The 17854-nt window shown below is 38.1% G+C and overlaps 1 protein-coding gene across 1 annotated transcript; it reads left to right on the top strand.

Annotated features, from left to right (window-relative positions):
• The first annotated feature begins 34 nt into the window (after window positions 1-34).
• On the top strand, window positions 35-17413 carry ZCCHC8 (zinc finger CCHC-type containing 8). The gene is made up of 14 exons (XM_067307283.1): window positions 35-966; window positions 1804-1844; window positions 2149-2223; window positions 3808-3913; window positions 4675-4752; window positions 5073-5176; window positions 6954-7019; window positions 8951-9011; window positions 9481-9623; window positions 10351-10493; window positions 11693-11808; window positions 12510-12593; window positions 13541-13655; window positions 14400-17413. Exons 1-14 carry the CDS (start codon window positions 784-786, stop codon window positions 15221-15223), a joined length of 2139 nt encoding a protein of 712 aa, XP_067163384.1. The 5' UTR covers window positions 35-783; the 3' UTR covers window positions 15224-17413.
• Window positions 17414-17854: the final 441 nt, after the last annotated feature.

Here is a 17854-nt window from a genome sequence, read left to right as displayed (position 1 = left end):
TGTATTGCCTGTCAAGGTTGTGTTTGGGGGGGGGGGGGGGAGCCTTTTTTTTCTTGTTAATAATATTGGTGTGTTTCTATGAGCCCCTTGCTGCTAATAGTTTGTATTGTTAAGAGTACTTTGAAGCACTGGAAACTTAAGCTTTATAATTAGGAGGAAAGCAAGCTTACAGTATAAGGATATTTGTATTTGAGCATGTTAAAATACAAGGCAATGCCTAAAGCATGAGCACATGACATCCTCTCCAGGACAGGGCCTGTACTGCAGACAATTTACCTAGAGATGTTCTTGTTCTTGTCCTGCCCTCTTCTTCCCTCTTCCCCCCCCCCCCCCAAAAAAAAAAAAGGAAAAAAAAGGGTAAAAGCACCACCACAGTGGAGGTTCCAAAGGTATATTCCTGGCATCTTTGAATTTTCGTTTGTCCTTGAGGAATTAGTCAGTCCGGGGTCCTACTCTAGCCTCCCGCCCCTGGCGGCCGAGCTCTGCTGACTCCCATTTTGGGGCAGGTTATCTTTCCCGGACTGCAGCTCCCGGTGTGCAGCGCGGCGCCCGCATCCCCCGAGGGAGGACTGCATCTCCCAGGGTGCAAAGCGCCCGGAGGCAGGCCGCCGCGGTGGCTGGCTGCGGCCAGTGCTTGCTGGGAGTTGTGGTCCTCCAGCTCCGCACCGGGGCCGAGGGCCCGCCCGCCACTTCCCGCCGCGAGCGGCGGCTCCTTCTGCCCTTTGCCCGCTCGGCGGCTCTCCACCTCCCCGCCAAGCCCCTCCCTTCCTGCCGCAGCTCAAGATGGCGGCCGAGGTGGATTTCGGGGATCGCGAGCTCTTCGAGCAGCTCGAGGAGGAGGACGGGCCGCCGCCGCCGCCTCACCTCCGCTTCGAGGAGGAGGAGGGACCCGAGGGCGCCCTGGAGGAGCTGCGCGAGCGACTGCGGGACTGCGAAGAGACGGTGCGGCGGCTCCGGGCGGAGAATATCCTGACGGGAGCGACAGGGCCTGCTGTGGGGAGGGAGCCGCGGGGCGGGGGCGGGGGGCGCCGCTGCCGCCGCTGCCGGTTCCCTTCCGGGCCAGCCTTGGCGCCTGCTCACGGGGGGCTGGCGGCCGCCTCCGCCGGGACCCTCCGGCCTGAGGGGCTGCGGCCCTTCCCGCCGCCCCGGCGAGGCTGCGGGGGCAAGGCGCTGCGGCCGCGGCCCCGGGGTGTCCCGGCGGCCGGTGAGAGCCGAGCTCGGCGGGGAGGAGGCGGCGGCGCCCCTCCTGAGGCTTGCGGGAGGCCCGGGGCTCGGTGCGGCGGCAGCTTCCTCCCTCCGGTTCTGCTTCCATCGCTTAAGAGGAAGTTTTTCCTGAAGTTTTGTCAGTGTTTATTTTTGCCTCTGTTGGCAAAGGAGGTGGTTGGGCTTTTGGGTATTGGGATAAGTAAACTGTTAAAACGCATAATGCTGGACGCCCCTTTTCTGACTGTTATCTCTTTTGTGATGAATATAGGTATTTTAAAAATAAAATGTTATTAGTCTTGCAATTCAGCCGTAGTGCATGTAATGAGTTACTGTTTGGATTGTCGTGGCCAGTCCTTTTTTTCCAGCTATTTTCTTGTATTTGCTTTTTATTTGTATTTCTTCAGTAACAGGGATGTGTGTGTGAATGATTCTTTTTGCAATGAAATGGAAAAACCTGAAAACCTCATACATTATTCTGTGGAATTCTTGTTAGGGGTGGGTTTGTGTGTGTGTGTGTTAACTGTGTAACTGATTGAGGGGTGTATGTATGTGTGCGCATTCTGAAGAAAGTAATGTTCCTTAACAAGATGTTAACATCAAGAACTTAAAAGGAAACTGAATATTCTGACTCGTCCTAGGTATGTTAATGTTGAATTAAAAGCACTTTGTGTGACCTATGTGTATTTAAAACAGAACTTCTCTGGAACAGAGATAGTAGTTGCCTGAGCTCACTATGTCTTTTGCAACATTCCCCTGTAGAAAGATTGTGTTCATGCCTCTTCCCCTAGATAGAAGAAACTTTTAAAAGAACAGAGCTTGCATTGGCCAAACTTTCCTCTGTGTGCTCTTTGGAATAGAGCCTCTTTGTTGTGATAAAATGGATAGGGACGATTTACAGTAAAGCTCGTACAGTAACTATTGTCTGCATCTCTGTTCTTCTAGTGGAATTTCAGTGGACAGCTCTAAATATGATGGGCCTCTGTTACAGATTTTATTTATGAACAATGTCATTTCAAAGTAAGTACTTTCTCTTGCCAAGCAAAAGCAATCCTGACAGGAGATTAGACTGTTTTGGGTTTTTTGGGGGTTTTTTTTGGATATGTTAGTATTTATCTGAAGTACATGTCTGGTATTCAGTGACATAAACTTGTTAAACTTGGATTGTGTTTATTTAATTCAGCAAGACTCCATTTCAGTAATCTATTTTTCCTCAAATGTACTTACACTAATTAAACTGTCTACCAGTACAGTACGAGTTCATCATTAGTTCATATTCAATTTAAAAAAGTATTTGAAAAAACATTACGTAAGGTAGTACTGCAGGGCACATCTTCCTTCTCTAAGCAGTCTCTAAAACAACCAAAGCTAGCAAAACAAAAGATGCTTGGATGTTGCCTTCTACATTAATGCTGTTGGCTGTTCTGATGCTTTAGTTTAAGTTTCAGCTCTGCTGCTGGTGGTATATTTTGCAGGACTTGGGGAAACTGTATCTGAAGGCATAGTTTTGTGATTAGTGTAAGCTGACGCTACTGCCAGACATTGCAAACTTTTTTCCCCTTTTCCTTTGTTTGCTAGCTTAGTATTGATCTAGTAGTATGGAGATTCATGGAAGAGAGATGTTTTAATCAGATCGACTTCTTGCCTTGAATACGCACCTCTGCATTTGTGTGATGGTGCTTGCATGAGAAGAAGGATAAGAATGAGCAATGTGACAGGAGGTCTGCTGCTTTCAGTAGCAGTATTTTTTTTATCACAAAACAAAGTGGGACTTTCAGGAACTTGGAGTCTGAGTAGCACTTTAAACTTCCCAAGTGTTATAACTAAACACAGTAAATTAAATTGTCCCTGCCTTTGAGTCTTTTTTTTTTTTTAACCATAGTAGTAGTAAGAATGCTTTCTAATAATTGGCAGCATTTGTGTTGTTGAGAAGTGGGAAGAGGACAGGAGAGAAGTAGAGTTGACCATCCCTTTTCTAAATTCTCAAAAAACAGTAAATGGTAGATGCTAAAAAAAAAAATCTGACATGTTTCAGTCTTGCTAATTTTGTTGTTACAAGAACTGTAAATCTTAACATTCTTTGTAGTCATATTCTTGTTAGATAACGTTCTTTAACTTCTTTTTGAAAAAGCCATTACAGGCTTTTTGCTGTCTGAGTATATGATAATGAACTGGTTGAGGGTTTGGGGGTGTTGTGTGTGGGTTTTTTTTGTGTATGTGTGTGTTTCTTTTAAGAACACTTGAACTCATGCTCATGATTTTTCGTAACCAAGAACGGACTGGTTGAACCAAAAAATGTGAAATACTGTAAAATTCCAACAGTTAGAAGTAGCAGGAAGATCTCTTGATGCTAACTTTTTGAGCCTCCCCTCCTCCCCCAGCAACCTTTTCTTCCTAACAGTCAGGTTTTTTGCTTAATCTAACATACAAGCCCTATTGCTTGGAATATTTACGTTTCTCTTGAAAGATTATTTCACAGTCCATCTTGTGAATTATGAAATGTTCACAGATCAAAGCACTAGGTTCAACGTCATGAAAAAAGTTCTTCCGTCCACAACTTGCACTGATTTCTTCATCTCTGTATATTTCTTCACTCTGTTACAGGCAATATCATCAAGAAATTGAAGATTTTATTTTTAATTTAGTTCAGAAATACGAAGAGCAACAGAGATCTGAACCAGAAAAAACCCACTTCAATGTTAAGCCACAGGTACTTTAAAGCTGAAGTTGTGATTAGGGACTGCTTCCCTTGTATCTTCATAGGGGTGATATTGAAATGCTAACACTGCTAAATAGCCAGCTTCCAACTTAACTGCAAATCATCTAACTCTATCAAATGAATGTTGTAAAACTACTTCTTCCAAAAATAGAGAAGGACTAAGACAATGAAGATATCCTTTCTGCCCTTATAAATGCTTCTTTAAAATTGTTCCTATTGAAATCTGTGTAAAAGCAAAGTGAATGAGTTGATTTAAATAATCAAGAAAAGACCCTAAGATACAAACTTTTGTATCCTCTTCTGATAGTGTTTGGCCCAACTTTGAGTCTATAGAAGAGCATAGTTGAACAACAGAATACTGAAATTTCCACTTTCTTCTCTTAGTTTAGAATTTGGAATTTCATTTGTACATTCCTGTTTATGGTTTGCTTTGAATAATAAGGCAGAATGACATACTTCTCCATCTTTCTCTTCAGCTTTTGAGTTAAGAATAAAGATGTTCTTATGTAGCTTATTTCTCATTATCAAAGAAAAGATTAGAAATGAGCTGTGCCATAATTTGAACTGTACAAAGCATTATGATTAACATGGATATCTCATTCTACTATTAAGCTAATGTGTGTTTGGTCATGGAAAAAGTAGAAGCTGTACTCCATATTCTGTGACTCTTGCATGCTTTAATAATTTAGGAGTTGTGGAACTCTCCTTTTTACATTTTTTTTCATTATTTGCACTTTTGCTTTTCATGTCAGCCCTCCAGTGTCCTTTTGGAAGAGGACTCTAAAGCAGCAAGCTCGAATTCCATTAAAAAAATGAAGGAAGCCTTCAGTGTAAGTTTTAACTGTATACTCTTCAATGGTAGGTCTAACTCTCCATTCTATGTACTCAGTGTAGAGTGCCATTAAAGTGAGATCTCATTGCTAAATTTCATTTACCAATGTAATAACAGTCCAGTTCAGTATGTTTTGGCCACATCATTAGAAAAATGCTGATGTGTACAGAAGTGGGCATGTATTATTTGAAAATTCTTGCAGAGTGGGGGAAAAGTTCTGGAAGTATATCAAGCATTGTAAATTTCTAAAAATGTTACCGGATAATCTGTCCTAAATACTGACACGTTTCTGACAATTTTCTGACTTTTTTTCTACAGGTTGTAGGAAGTGTTCTGTATTTTACCAATTTTTGTCTTGATAAACTGGGACAGCCTATATTAAATGAGAATCCACAGCTGACAGAAGGATGGGAAATACCTAAGTATCCTGTTTGCTAAAACAAGGGTTTTTTCTGTTTATTAACTCCAAAGAATGCTAGTGGGTAGCGTTGAACTCAGATTCTATTCGGTAAATTTTACGTTTTTATCTAAGCCATATCAGATATTAAAGATGAAAAATTTTAATGAATAATTAATATGACTTTATTCAAAACGTATAAATATTTTGATATGATTGGCTCATTGATTTTTAGAAGACTGTTATGCTTGGGAAGAGTAAATACTGCATCCCTGTAAATTGATCTTTCGAATCTTGGGATTGTTTGGGTCAGTCTGTGATCAGATTTTGAATAACAGCTCATTCCAGATATGCCTTTGTAAGATCTGTTATTTGAGAGAAGAAAAGGGCTTGGCAAACTCAAATACGCTCTGAGGTGATTTAGCCAAATTTGGGAGCCAAGGAGAAAATCTCTTAACAAAACTTAATTGTGGAATGCTCCTGATTTACGTCCTCTTAACTTACATCTTAATTTACAAAGTTGGCTCTTTGCTGTTTCTTAAAGACAGTATTTGAGAGGTGGGAGTGAGGGAAGTGTTGGAGAAAGTATTTTTTAATATTGTAGTCCTCAATGACAAAAAGAAATTGGACGAGAAATTGCTCAGTTTTCTCAAGTAATCTTATCCCCCCAATTTCGCAACGTTGCTTCTGCCTCAGGAGTCAGGAAAAAAACCTGTTTCACATTTCATTTCTGCAATAACTGGAGATAAAGGTCAGTCCCTAGTGTTAAAAATGACTTGTATCTGATGAAGATCTAAATTTATGGGCTGGCTTACTTGGGTTTTCTTGTGCCTGCCTTTGACTGTGTATGCACTGTGCTGTGATTTTACATTTCAAAAGCTGCCTCTGTTGTAGTGCATTAAGTAAATTCTGCTCTTCAAGTGGCATTTGTACCCTCTCCCAACCTCTAAATAAAGGAATTAGATGTCTAACAGGGGAATTTCTCCTAAAATGCAAAGTTTAACATGGCTAAACTTTCATATCTATCATCTTAGCTTTATAATTGTTCTTTAGATATGCTTATTGCACCTTTCTTTAGAGCTCCCATAGATGACGTTGAGCCTGAAATAGCCCTTACTAGTGAATTAAATGATGTATCAGGTACCATGGCTCTAAGGGACTGAAGTACTGCACTCAGTGTGTCAGCTTGACTAGTGTCTGACAAATGCTTTTTTTTAAAAAAGCAACTGTTAGATTCTGGATGCTGCCGTGCTTCTGAACTCTGCTGAACCTCTCAGCCTTTTCCATGTTGGTTCCCTTGGGACCCTCTTCTCTCCTTGTAGGTTTCTATCTGAGTGGGCAGAACAACGGATACATTACAGTCAAAAAGTAAAAAGAAGTAATATGACATGCCCTGACTTTACCTACTTGAGAAGTGAGTTATATTGTGGAAATTCTGCCAGAATATATTACTAGTTTTTTTGAGGTCTGTAATACTCACAAGACTGATAAGAAGTATATCACAATTATAAATGTGAAATTTCTGGCTCTAAACAAGAGGGTTCCAGTCTAGCAAGTGGATAGAAAGATCAAAATTGGTTATTGGATAGAAATGGGGTAGAAGGGAACTACATAAATCCATCTGAGAAAATAGTTTATAGTGGATTGTACTTCTCAAGTATAGACTTTATACTGAGGACCCATCTGTAACTTAATCAGTAGAGTCAGTATTCTATTAAAAGCACTACTAGTCTTTTATTCGTATTTTAAATGAGATTGAAATTTTGCTTCATCCAGTAGCAGTTCCTTATTGAAATCTAAAGATATCAGCAAGTTTTCAGCCAGATTCTCTCCCTAGATGGACAAGAAATACAAGTAAAACCAAAAAGGTTTGTATTCTTCTTGAATATAAAGTTTTGAGCTGAAAAGTTCAGATGTACACTGTGATTATTCCCTAGTATACTAAATCCTTGAATATACTCGAGAAATGAGTTCAAATTACATAAACCAGTGCTGAGCTGCAGTGAGAGGGTTTTTGTGGTCCCTTGCCTTTCTTTAGAAAGGGCCTAAAATCAGTGTGTAAGAAACTGTTTCTGAAGCTGTTTATGCTCTGGTCTTCTGTTGCTTGTCTTTTTAATGATTGCTTTGTCGTCCTTGCACTGGTATACTATCATGGTACTGTGTGTTTTGTAGAACAACTCCTGTCTGACTTATTTTCTAGGCTCTTAAGACAGACTTGGAGCTGGGTTTATGGCTTTTACAAGGGGAAAAGTAAAGTTAATAGAATTTCCCAGTGATAGGTTGTGTGGTCTTCATAGCATCAGAAGTCATTGATTTCAGATGCAGTGAAGACCACACAAGCTTTTACTGGGAAATTCAAAGACAAAGTGGCGTGTTGAGTTAGACTTCTCTGTTTTGGGTGGAAATACTACAGTTTGAAGGAAAAGCGGATTTAACAGCTGTAGTCACGATAATGAGATGGTGGTAAAGTACTTGAATCACTGCAGAATATTTCTGTTTGAATTGCATGTAAACGTGAAGCAGATGATGCACCTCATTTTATCTAATGAGAGGCTTTAAGACTTGGGGGGAGTTATCCTGGACATTTGTTTTTGTGTCACCTGTTAGTCTCCCCTTTTGGTTCCCCTCCTAATTTGATAAAAATGAATATTTAGGGAAAAAAAATCTTTCTCTAAAATCTTGTAAGAGATTGGGATTTTCCCCAGTGTCAAACATGCTTGTTACCATGGCATCAATTTACAAGGAAAATTAAACTCGAAGTCAACTGCAATTCCATTTGTAGTCAGACAAGACTTAAAGGTTTTCAGTTTGCAGTTTCACAATATGTGTAATTTCTTCAGTCTGTGGACCAGAACCTTCCAATTCATACTCTCCTACTTGTTTCTGTTGGTAACTGATTCTAAGTATTGTAAAAACAGTAAGACCTCTGATGATACAAGCATGAGAAGAGTAATAGAGATATTACTGTACTACAGACATACTAAGATGAAGGTTCCTTATCTGTACTCTAGAGTTAAAAGTACTGTTTAACATCTTTCCTACCTTTTGACATAGTATAAGCTTTACGATACAGGTTTTGTTTGCATTGTCCTTGGTGCTATCTAAGCAAATGTTTCTATATTTAATCAAAAGCAGAAATCCTTCAGTGAATACTCTTCTATCTGCAGCATGATTTGATATAAGGAAAAGCTTTTTCACCATTAGGACAGTCAAGTATAGGATCAGGTTGCCCAGAGAGGTTTTGCGGTCTCCATCCTTAGACATGTTCAAGGCCCAACTGGATAAAGCCCTGAGCAGCCTAGTCTGCTCTCACAGCTGACCCTGCTTTGAGTAGGGGATTGGATTAGAGACCTCCTGAGACCTAACCTGAATTATTCTGTGACTATTATATTCACTCTTAAAGGAATAGCTGCTACTCTGTAGGATATAAAAACTCCATTTCTGTCTGGAAGTACTACTTTATAATTATAGTTGTCTTCTTTCTTTCCTTCCTCTCCACATGCAGTCATGCATTCGTTTACTTTTTACAGGACTGTGCGTGGTTTTTTCTTTCTCCGTTCTTGTATTCTACTTAGGACCATCAAATAAACAAAATTTTGTTATTCTGTTTTCAAGATTTACATTGAGCAGTTAATTTCAGAAAAGCAGAAGACAGCATGTGAAATCAGCAAGGAGTGCTTAACATATTTTCTTTCTAAGTTTAAGACTAAAAATCCAACAAAGTTTAAAAGAATTAATTGCATTTAACATTGCAAAATGATTTTCAAACTTAATAATTTCTTGGGCGTTTCTTAAACAGGCCAAAAGCTCATTGTTTCAATTGTGGTTCTGAAGACCATCAAATGAAAGACTGTCCAAAGGTAAACTCTACATCAGTATTCAAAAGACTGCCTCTCTCCAAAAATGTTTCCTTGTAACTGCAACACTAAATAAATAACAATAAGATGCAGTGGTCAGGATCTACAAATAGTTATTAATTTCTGTTGATTAAATTATACCTCTCTATACATGTAACTTATATACACTAACATACTAAATCAGCATGTAAATGAATTTCATAGCATAATGGTTTGAATATCCCCTTTTGCTTACGTAGGAACATTGTTCAGTTTGAACAGTCTTTATTCCTGTTTTAGAGATCTGCTAGTTCAAATGCTTTTTTTTTTTTTTTTTCCTGTTTAACTTTCATTAAAACTGTAATTATACCTTGGATGTGTGATAAAAGATTGAACAAGCTCAGGGCAAAGAGTACAAGTTTTATGTTGGGTGAAGGAGTGCATAAATAGTAAATTGTCCAAAATTAAACTTTCCAACTGCATTATCTTTAAGCCACGAAATGCTGCTCGTATAAGTGAGAAGAGAAAGGAGTATTTGGAAGCTTGTGGTGAAGCAAGCAATCAGAATTTTCAGCAGCGTTATCATGCAGAAGAAGTAGAAGAGAGATTTGGAAAATTTAAACCAGGAGTAATTAGGTATCTCTTTTTCCTTCCTTTAACTGTTGTGCTGCTTTTCTGGAATAACTTTTCTACCTTTGGAATGCCAAATGTTGCTTTTTAGAGTTCTACAAGTCAATCTGCTAATCTTAACTATGGGTGTATTATGTTCAAATTTGTTTGCTGAATAAACTTTTGTGTTTATTAAATTCCTCAGATATTTTTCAAACCAAAATTCTCATGCCTAGCTTAATAGTCCATCCTTTTCTCATGACACTTTCTCTGATGTAGGGGGATGGATTTTACTCTTTGGCTGCTACTGCAGCTCTTCTCACAGGGAGAATTATAAATATATTAGGTTCCTGATAATTAAAGATGAATGCAGGATTCTGAAAATTTTAGGCTTTGAGACTCTCACTCTCTTTTCCTCGGTGTTCAAATTATATATTAACAAAAAGTCGTCATATAGCTGTGGCGGTCTAAACAAATCATCAGTAAATATAAAATATTTAAACATACCTACACTTGTTGGATAAACTGAAGTGTTACAAGTTTTCTTTAATATCAGTGCTGTTTTTGACTTTAGTTATTTCTGGGATTGGCAGCATAAAGTTTCTAACAACCAACATCTTCTAGTGAGCTTCTAAAACTAAAATGTTTTTACTTGGTAGTTTAAAATTCAACAAAATATTCATAACTTCCTTCCTCTGAAACTCAGTTACGGACTTCCTGGAGGACTTGTTGTTTTCTGTTTGTTTTAACTTAGTGGAGAGCTTCAAGATGCACTTGGTGTCACAGATAAGAGTCTTCCTCCATTTATATATCGCATGCGTCAGCTGGGTTATCCTCCAGGTTGGCTGAAAGAGGCTGAAATGGAACACTCGGGCCTTGCACTTTATGATGGAAAAGGTAAGGAACATGGACTGGGAATGCAGTTCTCGGTATGCAGACTGTTTACTTGCTGCATCCTATTTAGAAGGCAATAACATATCTAGTTAGTGAACTGCCATCTTCACAAAAGAGTGAGAATGTTGTAAATCAAATTTTCTTGTCTACAGTCATGTAAAAATACTCCCTTTTATCTAGCTATTCTGTCACAACAAAACAACTTCTTTAATGACAGAATTGCAGGGATGAAGAGACTGTCAATATGATTTCACTCTTTTATCAACAACTGATAACAGAACGTGGAGTTCTGGTGGATGGAACTGCTAAGACTTCCAAATAGTCTGCTGTCAGATTTCCTCATGTTCCTTATTATAATGAGTTTACAACTTCTCTTTGTTTTATGTTTCATGAAAGAAGCCATAACACTTTCTGAAGTTCAGTAACTTACTCCTGTATAATAAGATTTCAAGATCAAACTAGGCAACATGAAGACCAGCAAGCAACGAATGTATTTCTTGAAACCTGATTTGCCATGGAGTAGTTTTCCAGCTTTTTATTAATAACCAACACTTATGCCACCTTTCTAGAACACAAAAACAGATCACGTTTTGTTACTAGCTATCAGAAAATTTTCCCCATTATTTCCCCCTTATATTTCCCCCTTATTATTTCCTTATTATTTCAAAATTGGCTAACACTGTCCTTTATCAGTTGCTTTCCTGGTTCACGTTCTACATAAAAACTCACTTGGTGCAGGCCATCAGCAAAGTGTAGAACTAATGTTTGTTCTGCAGATAGTTTTCTTCTCTGATCGCGCCAATTTTGGATGGGCCTCGTTATCAGGACATCAGCCTTTCCAGTGTTGGAAGACAAGCCTGACTGTCCCATGGACAACAACAAGACTGCAGTTGCCTCCAGCTCTGCTAGGTCCATGCCAAGAGAAAACATGCACTGTTGACACAGAGCAGAGCACAGTCCTGAAGCCAAATTCTGAGGCTACTAACGGCAGATTTGGAATAGTAGTATTATGAATATCCAGTTAGGGTTCTAGGGAAGCTGCATGCATATATCTGATAGATTTGGTCACTGTTATTGCCTTGTGATTTGGAAAGCCTTTTATCAATACTTACCTTCCAAAAATCAAAACTGTGTTCTTAAAACTGTGGATTTCTTCAGTAACATTCTTAATTAGCATCTGTAATAATTGTATTTTGTTATAGATGATGGTGAAACAGAAGATGAAGGATCCCATCAACCAAAACGTGTCACTTATGATGTCTCTAAGTTGATAAACTATCCAGGCTTTAATATGTCCACTCCAAGTGGGATCCCAGATGTAAGTGACCTCTGCTTTCTAAATAGCATACTGAGGAACATTAATTGCTTTTAGCCAAGTATAGCATTACATTCTGTGGCTGACATTTTTCTTCAGACAAGGAATCTTTTATGACCTTTGCTGCCAAACTTTATATTCAAGAACAATTTAACATGCTGTTAGTAACAAGCTTCATCATTGATGTTAATGCCTGTGCATTAAAAATAACTTGTATGTTTTGTTTTGCAGCTTTCCATTTGCCAACTTAATGGCCTCCAAATGTGTTTTCTTGTTCGTAGTTCTTACTCAAAGTTCTGTGCTTAGAGCTTTGTCACAATTTTCACAAAAAAATAATGTATTGTTCAAAATATGCCTTCTTCTCTGAAAGTTTATTTCAGAGGGAAGTCTGTAGTCGTGTTACGAATGTTGAAGACTGGTAACTACGAAAGGGTTAACATGACATTTCATAAAGGTGACGATTTTTATTACTACTAGCCAGTCATAGTGCATCACATCAATTGTTTGTGTTTGTATGTTGAAGTGGAGCACTTTGGTTTGCCAAAAGTTCACATTTAAGATCTATTTACTCTGATAAATGAGGCTTTTGATGAGAACTCTAATCGATCTTGGCTTGTTATCTCTTAGTGTTTCTCTTATGTTTTACTGTCATATTATTAGCCAACTGTATGCAACATCAGCCTTGTTTCTCTTTTTTGCTGTAGGAATGGCGGATATTTGGTTCCATACCCATGCAGCCATCTCAACAGAAGGATGTTTTTGCTAACTACCTTTCTAATTTTCATGCGGTGAATATATCTCAATGTTATTCGCACACACAAAAAAAGTTGTCTAAGGAAGTCTTTTAGTTAGTATTGATAGCAATGATCTCTTGTTTATATCTTCATTTTTGCACAAGGGAATAGACTTTCTTATGGACACTTCAAAGTGTGAAACTGATGCTTTTATTAGTTTTGTAGTAAACTGTCTTAACATGCTAGTGACTTTGCACTCCAGCGAACCAGTAAGGTAGGCTGTATCTTGGCCTATCTCTCCTAACAAAAAAGGAGTTTCATGTTTAGAACAAATTCCATTATTGCAGTTAACATGAGCAGATCATGATTATGCAATATTTTCTCAATATTTGTGAATAATGATAGCTTTAAAGTTTTACAGACTAAAAGCAGTCTGCTAAGTGCTAGACTTCCATAATAAGTGCCATAGGCATGATTAACAGTAATCTTCTTATAACGGCTTCAGAAAACATGTGGTACCTGAGTCCTCTAGCATTCTCAGATCTTCTCTAATGTGACTCTAGCCTAGTTTTGCCTACTGTCGAATACTTCCAGTTAAGGACGAAAGATCACAGATGATCACAGATGATGTGTGTTCTATACTCAGTCAGCATTACTGTGTAGTGCTGTAGGGAATTAAATGGCAAATTCAAAACCTGCTGTGAAGGAATATGCAATACTTGTGTTGTGATGGTCTCACAAGATCTAGGTGTCCAGGTAGAAACTTGATCTTAATCCTGTGTTAGGCATGCAGACAATCCTTTCCTTTGCTACTTAAACAAAATAACAGTTCTGTTCAGTTGCATTAAACCTCTTAAATTTCAATGTCTAGTTTACAAACTGGGTCACCAAGTGATTGCTTAATTTATGAAATTGCTTTAAAGATATTCTTGTAGCAGGAAATGTTACTTGGTATGATTTAATTCTAATTTATTTTGTCTTCCTGGGTAACTTCTCTTCAGTCAAGTACAAAATCAAGCAATAAAAGGGCTGCAACGCAGTCAAGCTCTCATCATTCAAAGCGACCAAAAGAAGACAACTTGGAGGTACCAGCAGCTGACATGGACCTAGATTCTGGTACAGTTATTCTGCCCTTTTTTTTTTCCTTCAAGTTTCAATTTTTATTTTCAAAATAACTTACTCTGAATTGAAACGTCAGTGTTGATAGAAACCAAAGTGTTGGTATTCTGTATTGGTACTTATGGTAACTACTAATATAGACTAGCAATGTCCTATTGTAGTTGCATTTGGGCCTCTACAAAAAGCATTCTCTGTTGCTGTGACTGTTTTATCTTCCAATACCAAGCAGGAGATTTTAGATCTGCTCAAAGTAACTGAAATGCTAGGTCACCAATTCCAATCTCTTTACTTTAGGTGTATCCTAAAGATAGTTCTGTTATGAAGACCTCCAAATTCTAAAATATTTTGATGAAATGGTGATTCACAACCTCTTAAAAATAAGTCAAATTTAAGAGGATTTAGAATGTTGCTTCAATGTTAGAATAGCTGTTGAAGCTTCTGGCTTTTCTTTTTGATTTCTTCTGAGGGAGGGTACTTCAGTGCATCTCAATATGGAAGGAGTTTGTTAAATACATTCAAGAGTATTTTATCTTTTTTTTTTTTTTTTTCTTGAATGGCCATCAGCATTAAAATCCAAAAATAGTTCCAGTGGATGTTAAAACCTTCAAAAGGCATGCTCCATATCAGTTAAAAACCAAAGCTGAGAAGGCATAAGTCTGCTAGTTAATCAGAGCATTGGTACTCTGAATCTTGCCCTGCACAGATTTCAGATTATAATACATGCCTTTCATCTGTTTCTAGATCTGGAAGTGTCACAAAGATCTCAAACTCGTAACAGTTTTCAGTTCCAACCTCCGCTGCCACCTGGACCTCCATCGAGTTCAACTCCTCCTCCTTTACCACAAGGGACACCTCCACTTACTCCACTAAATTCTACACCACCTCAACCTACAACACCCACTCCCCCTCCTCTTCCTAGGACTACTCCACCATTGACTCTTTCCAGTGATATTTCTCAGCCAAAAATAGTGGACTCAACCATGGATGAGGATACTCTGACATTAGAAGAGCTAGAAGAACAGCAGCGATTGATTTGGGCAGCACTAGAGCAGGCAGAAAGCACAAACAGTGACTCTGATTTTCCTGTTGATACACCTTTAACTGGAAACTCTGGTACATCATCACCATCTAGGAATGAAGTAGATCTTGTTGCAGAAGTAAGATCATCTGACAAGGTGGTTACAGTGGAAACTAAGTTTTCTGACATTAGCGCACAGGTACCAGGAAGTGAACATTCTAAAACTAGTCCTAATCCAGGGGATAGTTCACTTAATTTAAAGGAAAATCCTGATAATGCAGATTCTGAAGGCATGCTGGATAACACCACCCCTGCTCCCAAAGTTGAGGTTAGCAATGGAGGAAGTACAGGTGTTAATCAAGTGGTCACAAGCACTGAATCATCTGCAAAAAACTCCAGTCCTGTTCCTGACATGAGCAAGTTTGCTGCAGGAATAACGCCATTTGAATTTGAAAATATGGCAGAATCAACAGGTGTTTATCTTCGCATACGAAGTGTTTTAAAAAATTCCCCTAGAAACCAGCAAAAGAAAAAGCCCTCCTCTTAACTGGTCTTCCTTTGTTCCATTATGTCCAAATCCCTGCGCCCGTCTCTCTCCTCCTCCAATTTTACAAAGTTAGATGATCTTCTTCATCCTTTTATGGGAAGGAGAAACTCTGGAAAAATACAGCTCTGCCCCGGTCTTCCTTGGAACTGCATTCAGTGCAGGGCTTCCATATCGACCAGGACCAACGCTGCCAGAAAATATACAGGAATTTCCCATATCCTTCCACTAAGGAATAACAGGACTGTTGATTTAAGAACAATTTACTTGCCAATACATGAAACTCGAAGTTGTGGGTTGGTGTTCATTACTTTGGCTAAGATTTATATTGTCCTTGAGTTTCAGGTGGATTGGTGATTTTTTTAATCTGTTCTTTGTATAATAACCTATACTTTATACGTTTTGCTAATTATCCTGTAGATAAGTTTAATATATTCAGAATGTTTTTAAAAAGGGTGAACATAAAGATTTCCCACATCTAAATCCTGGCAATTGGATGGAAGTAATCAGGGACTACCAGCATTATCTTCACCATTTCAAATATTTTTATAAATTATTTATGTGGGTCAGTTTTAAGTACCACTGTATCTTTTGTAACATCCTCCTTCATGTAAACTTGCTGTACATACCTGTTCATTTTTGTGTACAGAGGTTTAATAAATGAGTTTTTATAAAAAGATTTTTTTTTTAATTGGAGTCCTAAACCATCAAAATGCTGATTTTTGGAAAATAGCTGCTGAAGATAAATAGAAAAACAAGCTGATATAAAATGAGGATGAACAGAGTTGAATATTTTAGGAAAGGTCACAACTTGTGGTTTAAGTTTTTATGATCAAGAAGTTATTAAAATTATTTTACCTACTTAAGTAGAAAACTGCCATATCATTCAGTTTTCATAATCTGGAGAATGCCATCTTCTCAAAGGACAAACCTGGAAGTGTTATAATTCTGCTAATTTTTCTAACTTTTTTTTTCTCCTCTTAATTCTCTCCCTGAAGGACCTACTGGTGGAACGACTGTACGTTATTTGCATTGCCAGCAGAGGGAGTACTATATTGCCTTAACAGTATTCACTGGAGCCACTAAAGCATTTGTTTGTCCTGTGTAAATGCAGGAAAAAAAGTTTCTAGCCAAGTGAGATGCGCAGTGAAGCAAAGTATTGTCAGGTATCTAAGAAAATACTTGTAAGGGGGATGTTCAAGGGTGATTTTGGTAACAAGAGACTGAACCTACTCTTTAGAAACCTCAGCTTTGTAGATAATAGGCAGATATTTCCTTATGTTCCTCATAATCTGTGGAATTGGTATACTCTGCATATGAACACTTAAAAACGATTTTTTTTGTAGTTAAAGCATTTATATTTGTTTCTCTTTGTTGTTCTAAACTTTCTGGGAAGGGAAAACTAAAATGATTTTTTTATATATGAACTGCTTAAAAAAAGTTTGTTTGCAGCATGTACCAGTTCAGTTTATCTGGTTACATGTGGAAAGCGGTGGTCAGGGTAAAGTGTTCATCATAGGTAGTAAAAATAAACGGCTTTTTTGTTTCATCCTTTTTAGGATAAATTAAGGGTATTGATTTTTGGAACAGGGGTGGAAATAGTACATAGCTTCCAGTTTCTACCCACTTGACAAGAAGAGAACTCCATTGGGAAGCACATAAAGATCTTGTGCTTTCTCCATGCTTCCTCCCCCCAGAAGTTAAAAACTAGTAATCACAGTTTACATAACCCATTATGTGCTGTGTGCTGCATCATTCACGTGGATGATAACGTGAGGCGAGACATGAGGTAATGATATAAAGTGTACACACCTTTTGGGTGTGTTGAGGTAATCATGTTTTAAACATTAAGTTCTTTCTCCACACCCTAGATGATCTTTTTTATAGCTCTTATGAAATGCCACTTCTTTAGTAGAACATACGGCCTAAACTTTACAGGCATACTTACATCTGCTTTGCTTACACCCCAAGATTAAAATCGTCTTTATGTTATATGCTTAGTACCCTCTAACACTGTACTTAGCTCTGTACGTTCACAAGAAATTCATAATCACCTTCCACTTAACTGATCAGAACAGATGAGTCTTCTAACTTTCTGCAAGTTCTCAGACTTCCTGCTAACACAGCTATTAATTTTATTGCTTCCAAGATTTGTTTTAAATGTATTGGAATAAAGTGAAGTCATTTCAGCAACCCAGGTTTTAATCTAATGCTAAATTCTAGTTTGAATATGCTTTATTGACTTTATTTTTATAAAGCTTTTAACTGTAAGTTGTTCAGCAGTTTTTTTATCACTCTGGCCACTCTTACAGTTGCTGCACACAAACTACTTAGATGTGGATTTTTTTCATTTTTGGAAAAAAATGTCTGCTGGTGTCTGAAGCAAATGTTATTGTTGGGGCTCAGGGAGGGGATGGCGAATGTTTGAGGCCAGCTTTTATATCCATTGGAATTTTTGGTCAGAGTGACTAGTTGTTCAAACTAGGAAATGTTTTTGTTCTCCATCTATAATTTGATGCAACTGGTCACCTACAGCCCATGCTGTCATACATGCATACACCCTCAAATTAAAATTCCCACAATTTGGATAGTTTTGGTTTAACAATCTTGTTTTATAATGTATTGAAAGACTTT

The sequence above is a fragment of the Apteryx mantelli genome, chromosome 17 (assembly GCF_036417845.1).
Source record: "Apteryx mantelli isolate bAptMan1 chromosome 17, bAptMan1.hap1, whole genome shotgun sequence".
Taxonomy (NCBI): Eukaryota; Metazoa; Chordata; class Aves; order Apterygiformes; family Apterygidae; genus Apteryx; species Apteryx mantelli.
Note: the sequence above shows the minus strand (reverse complement) of the source record. Positions and strands in the feature narration are given on the sequence as shown.

What these genes read in the sequence shown, in the direction of transcription:
- ZCCHC8 (XM_067307283.1), top strand. Translation starts at nt 784, where the DNA reads ATGGCGGCCGAGGTGGATTTCGGGGATCGCGAGCTCTTCGAGCAGCTC. An exon ending in GAAGGATGGGAAATACCTAA is followed by an intron (nt 5,177 to 6,953) that starts GTATCCTGTTTG and finishes TGAAATCTAAAG; the next exon opens with ATATCAGCAAGTTTTCAGCC. An exon ending in ACCTTTCTAATTTTCATGCG is followed by an intron (nt 12,594 to 13,540) that starts GTGAATATATCT and finishes ACTTCTCTTCAG; the next exon opens with TCAAGTACAAAATCAAGCAA.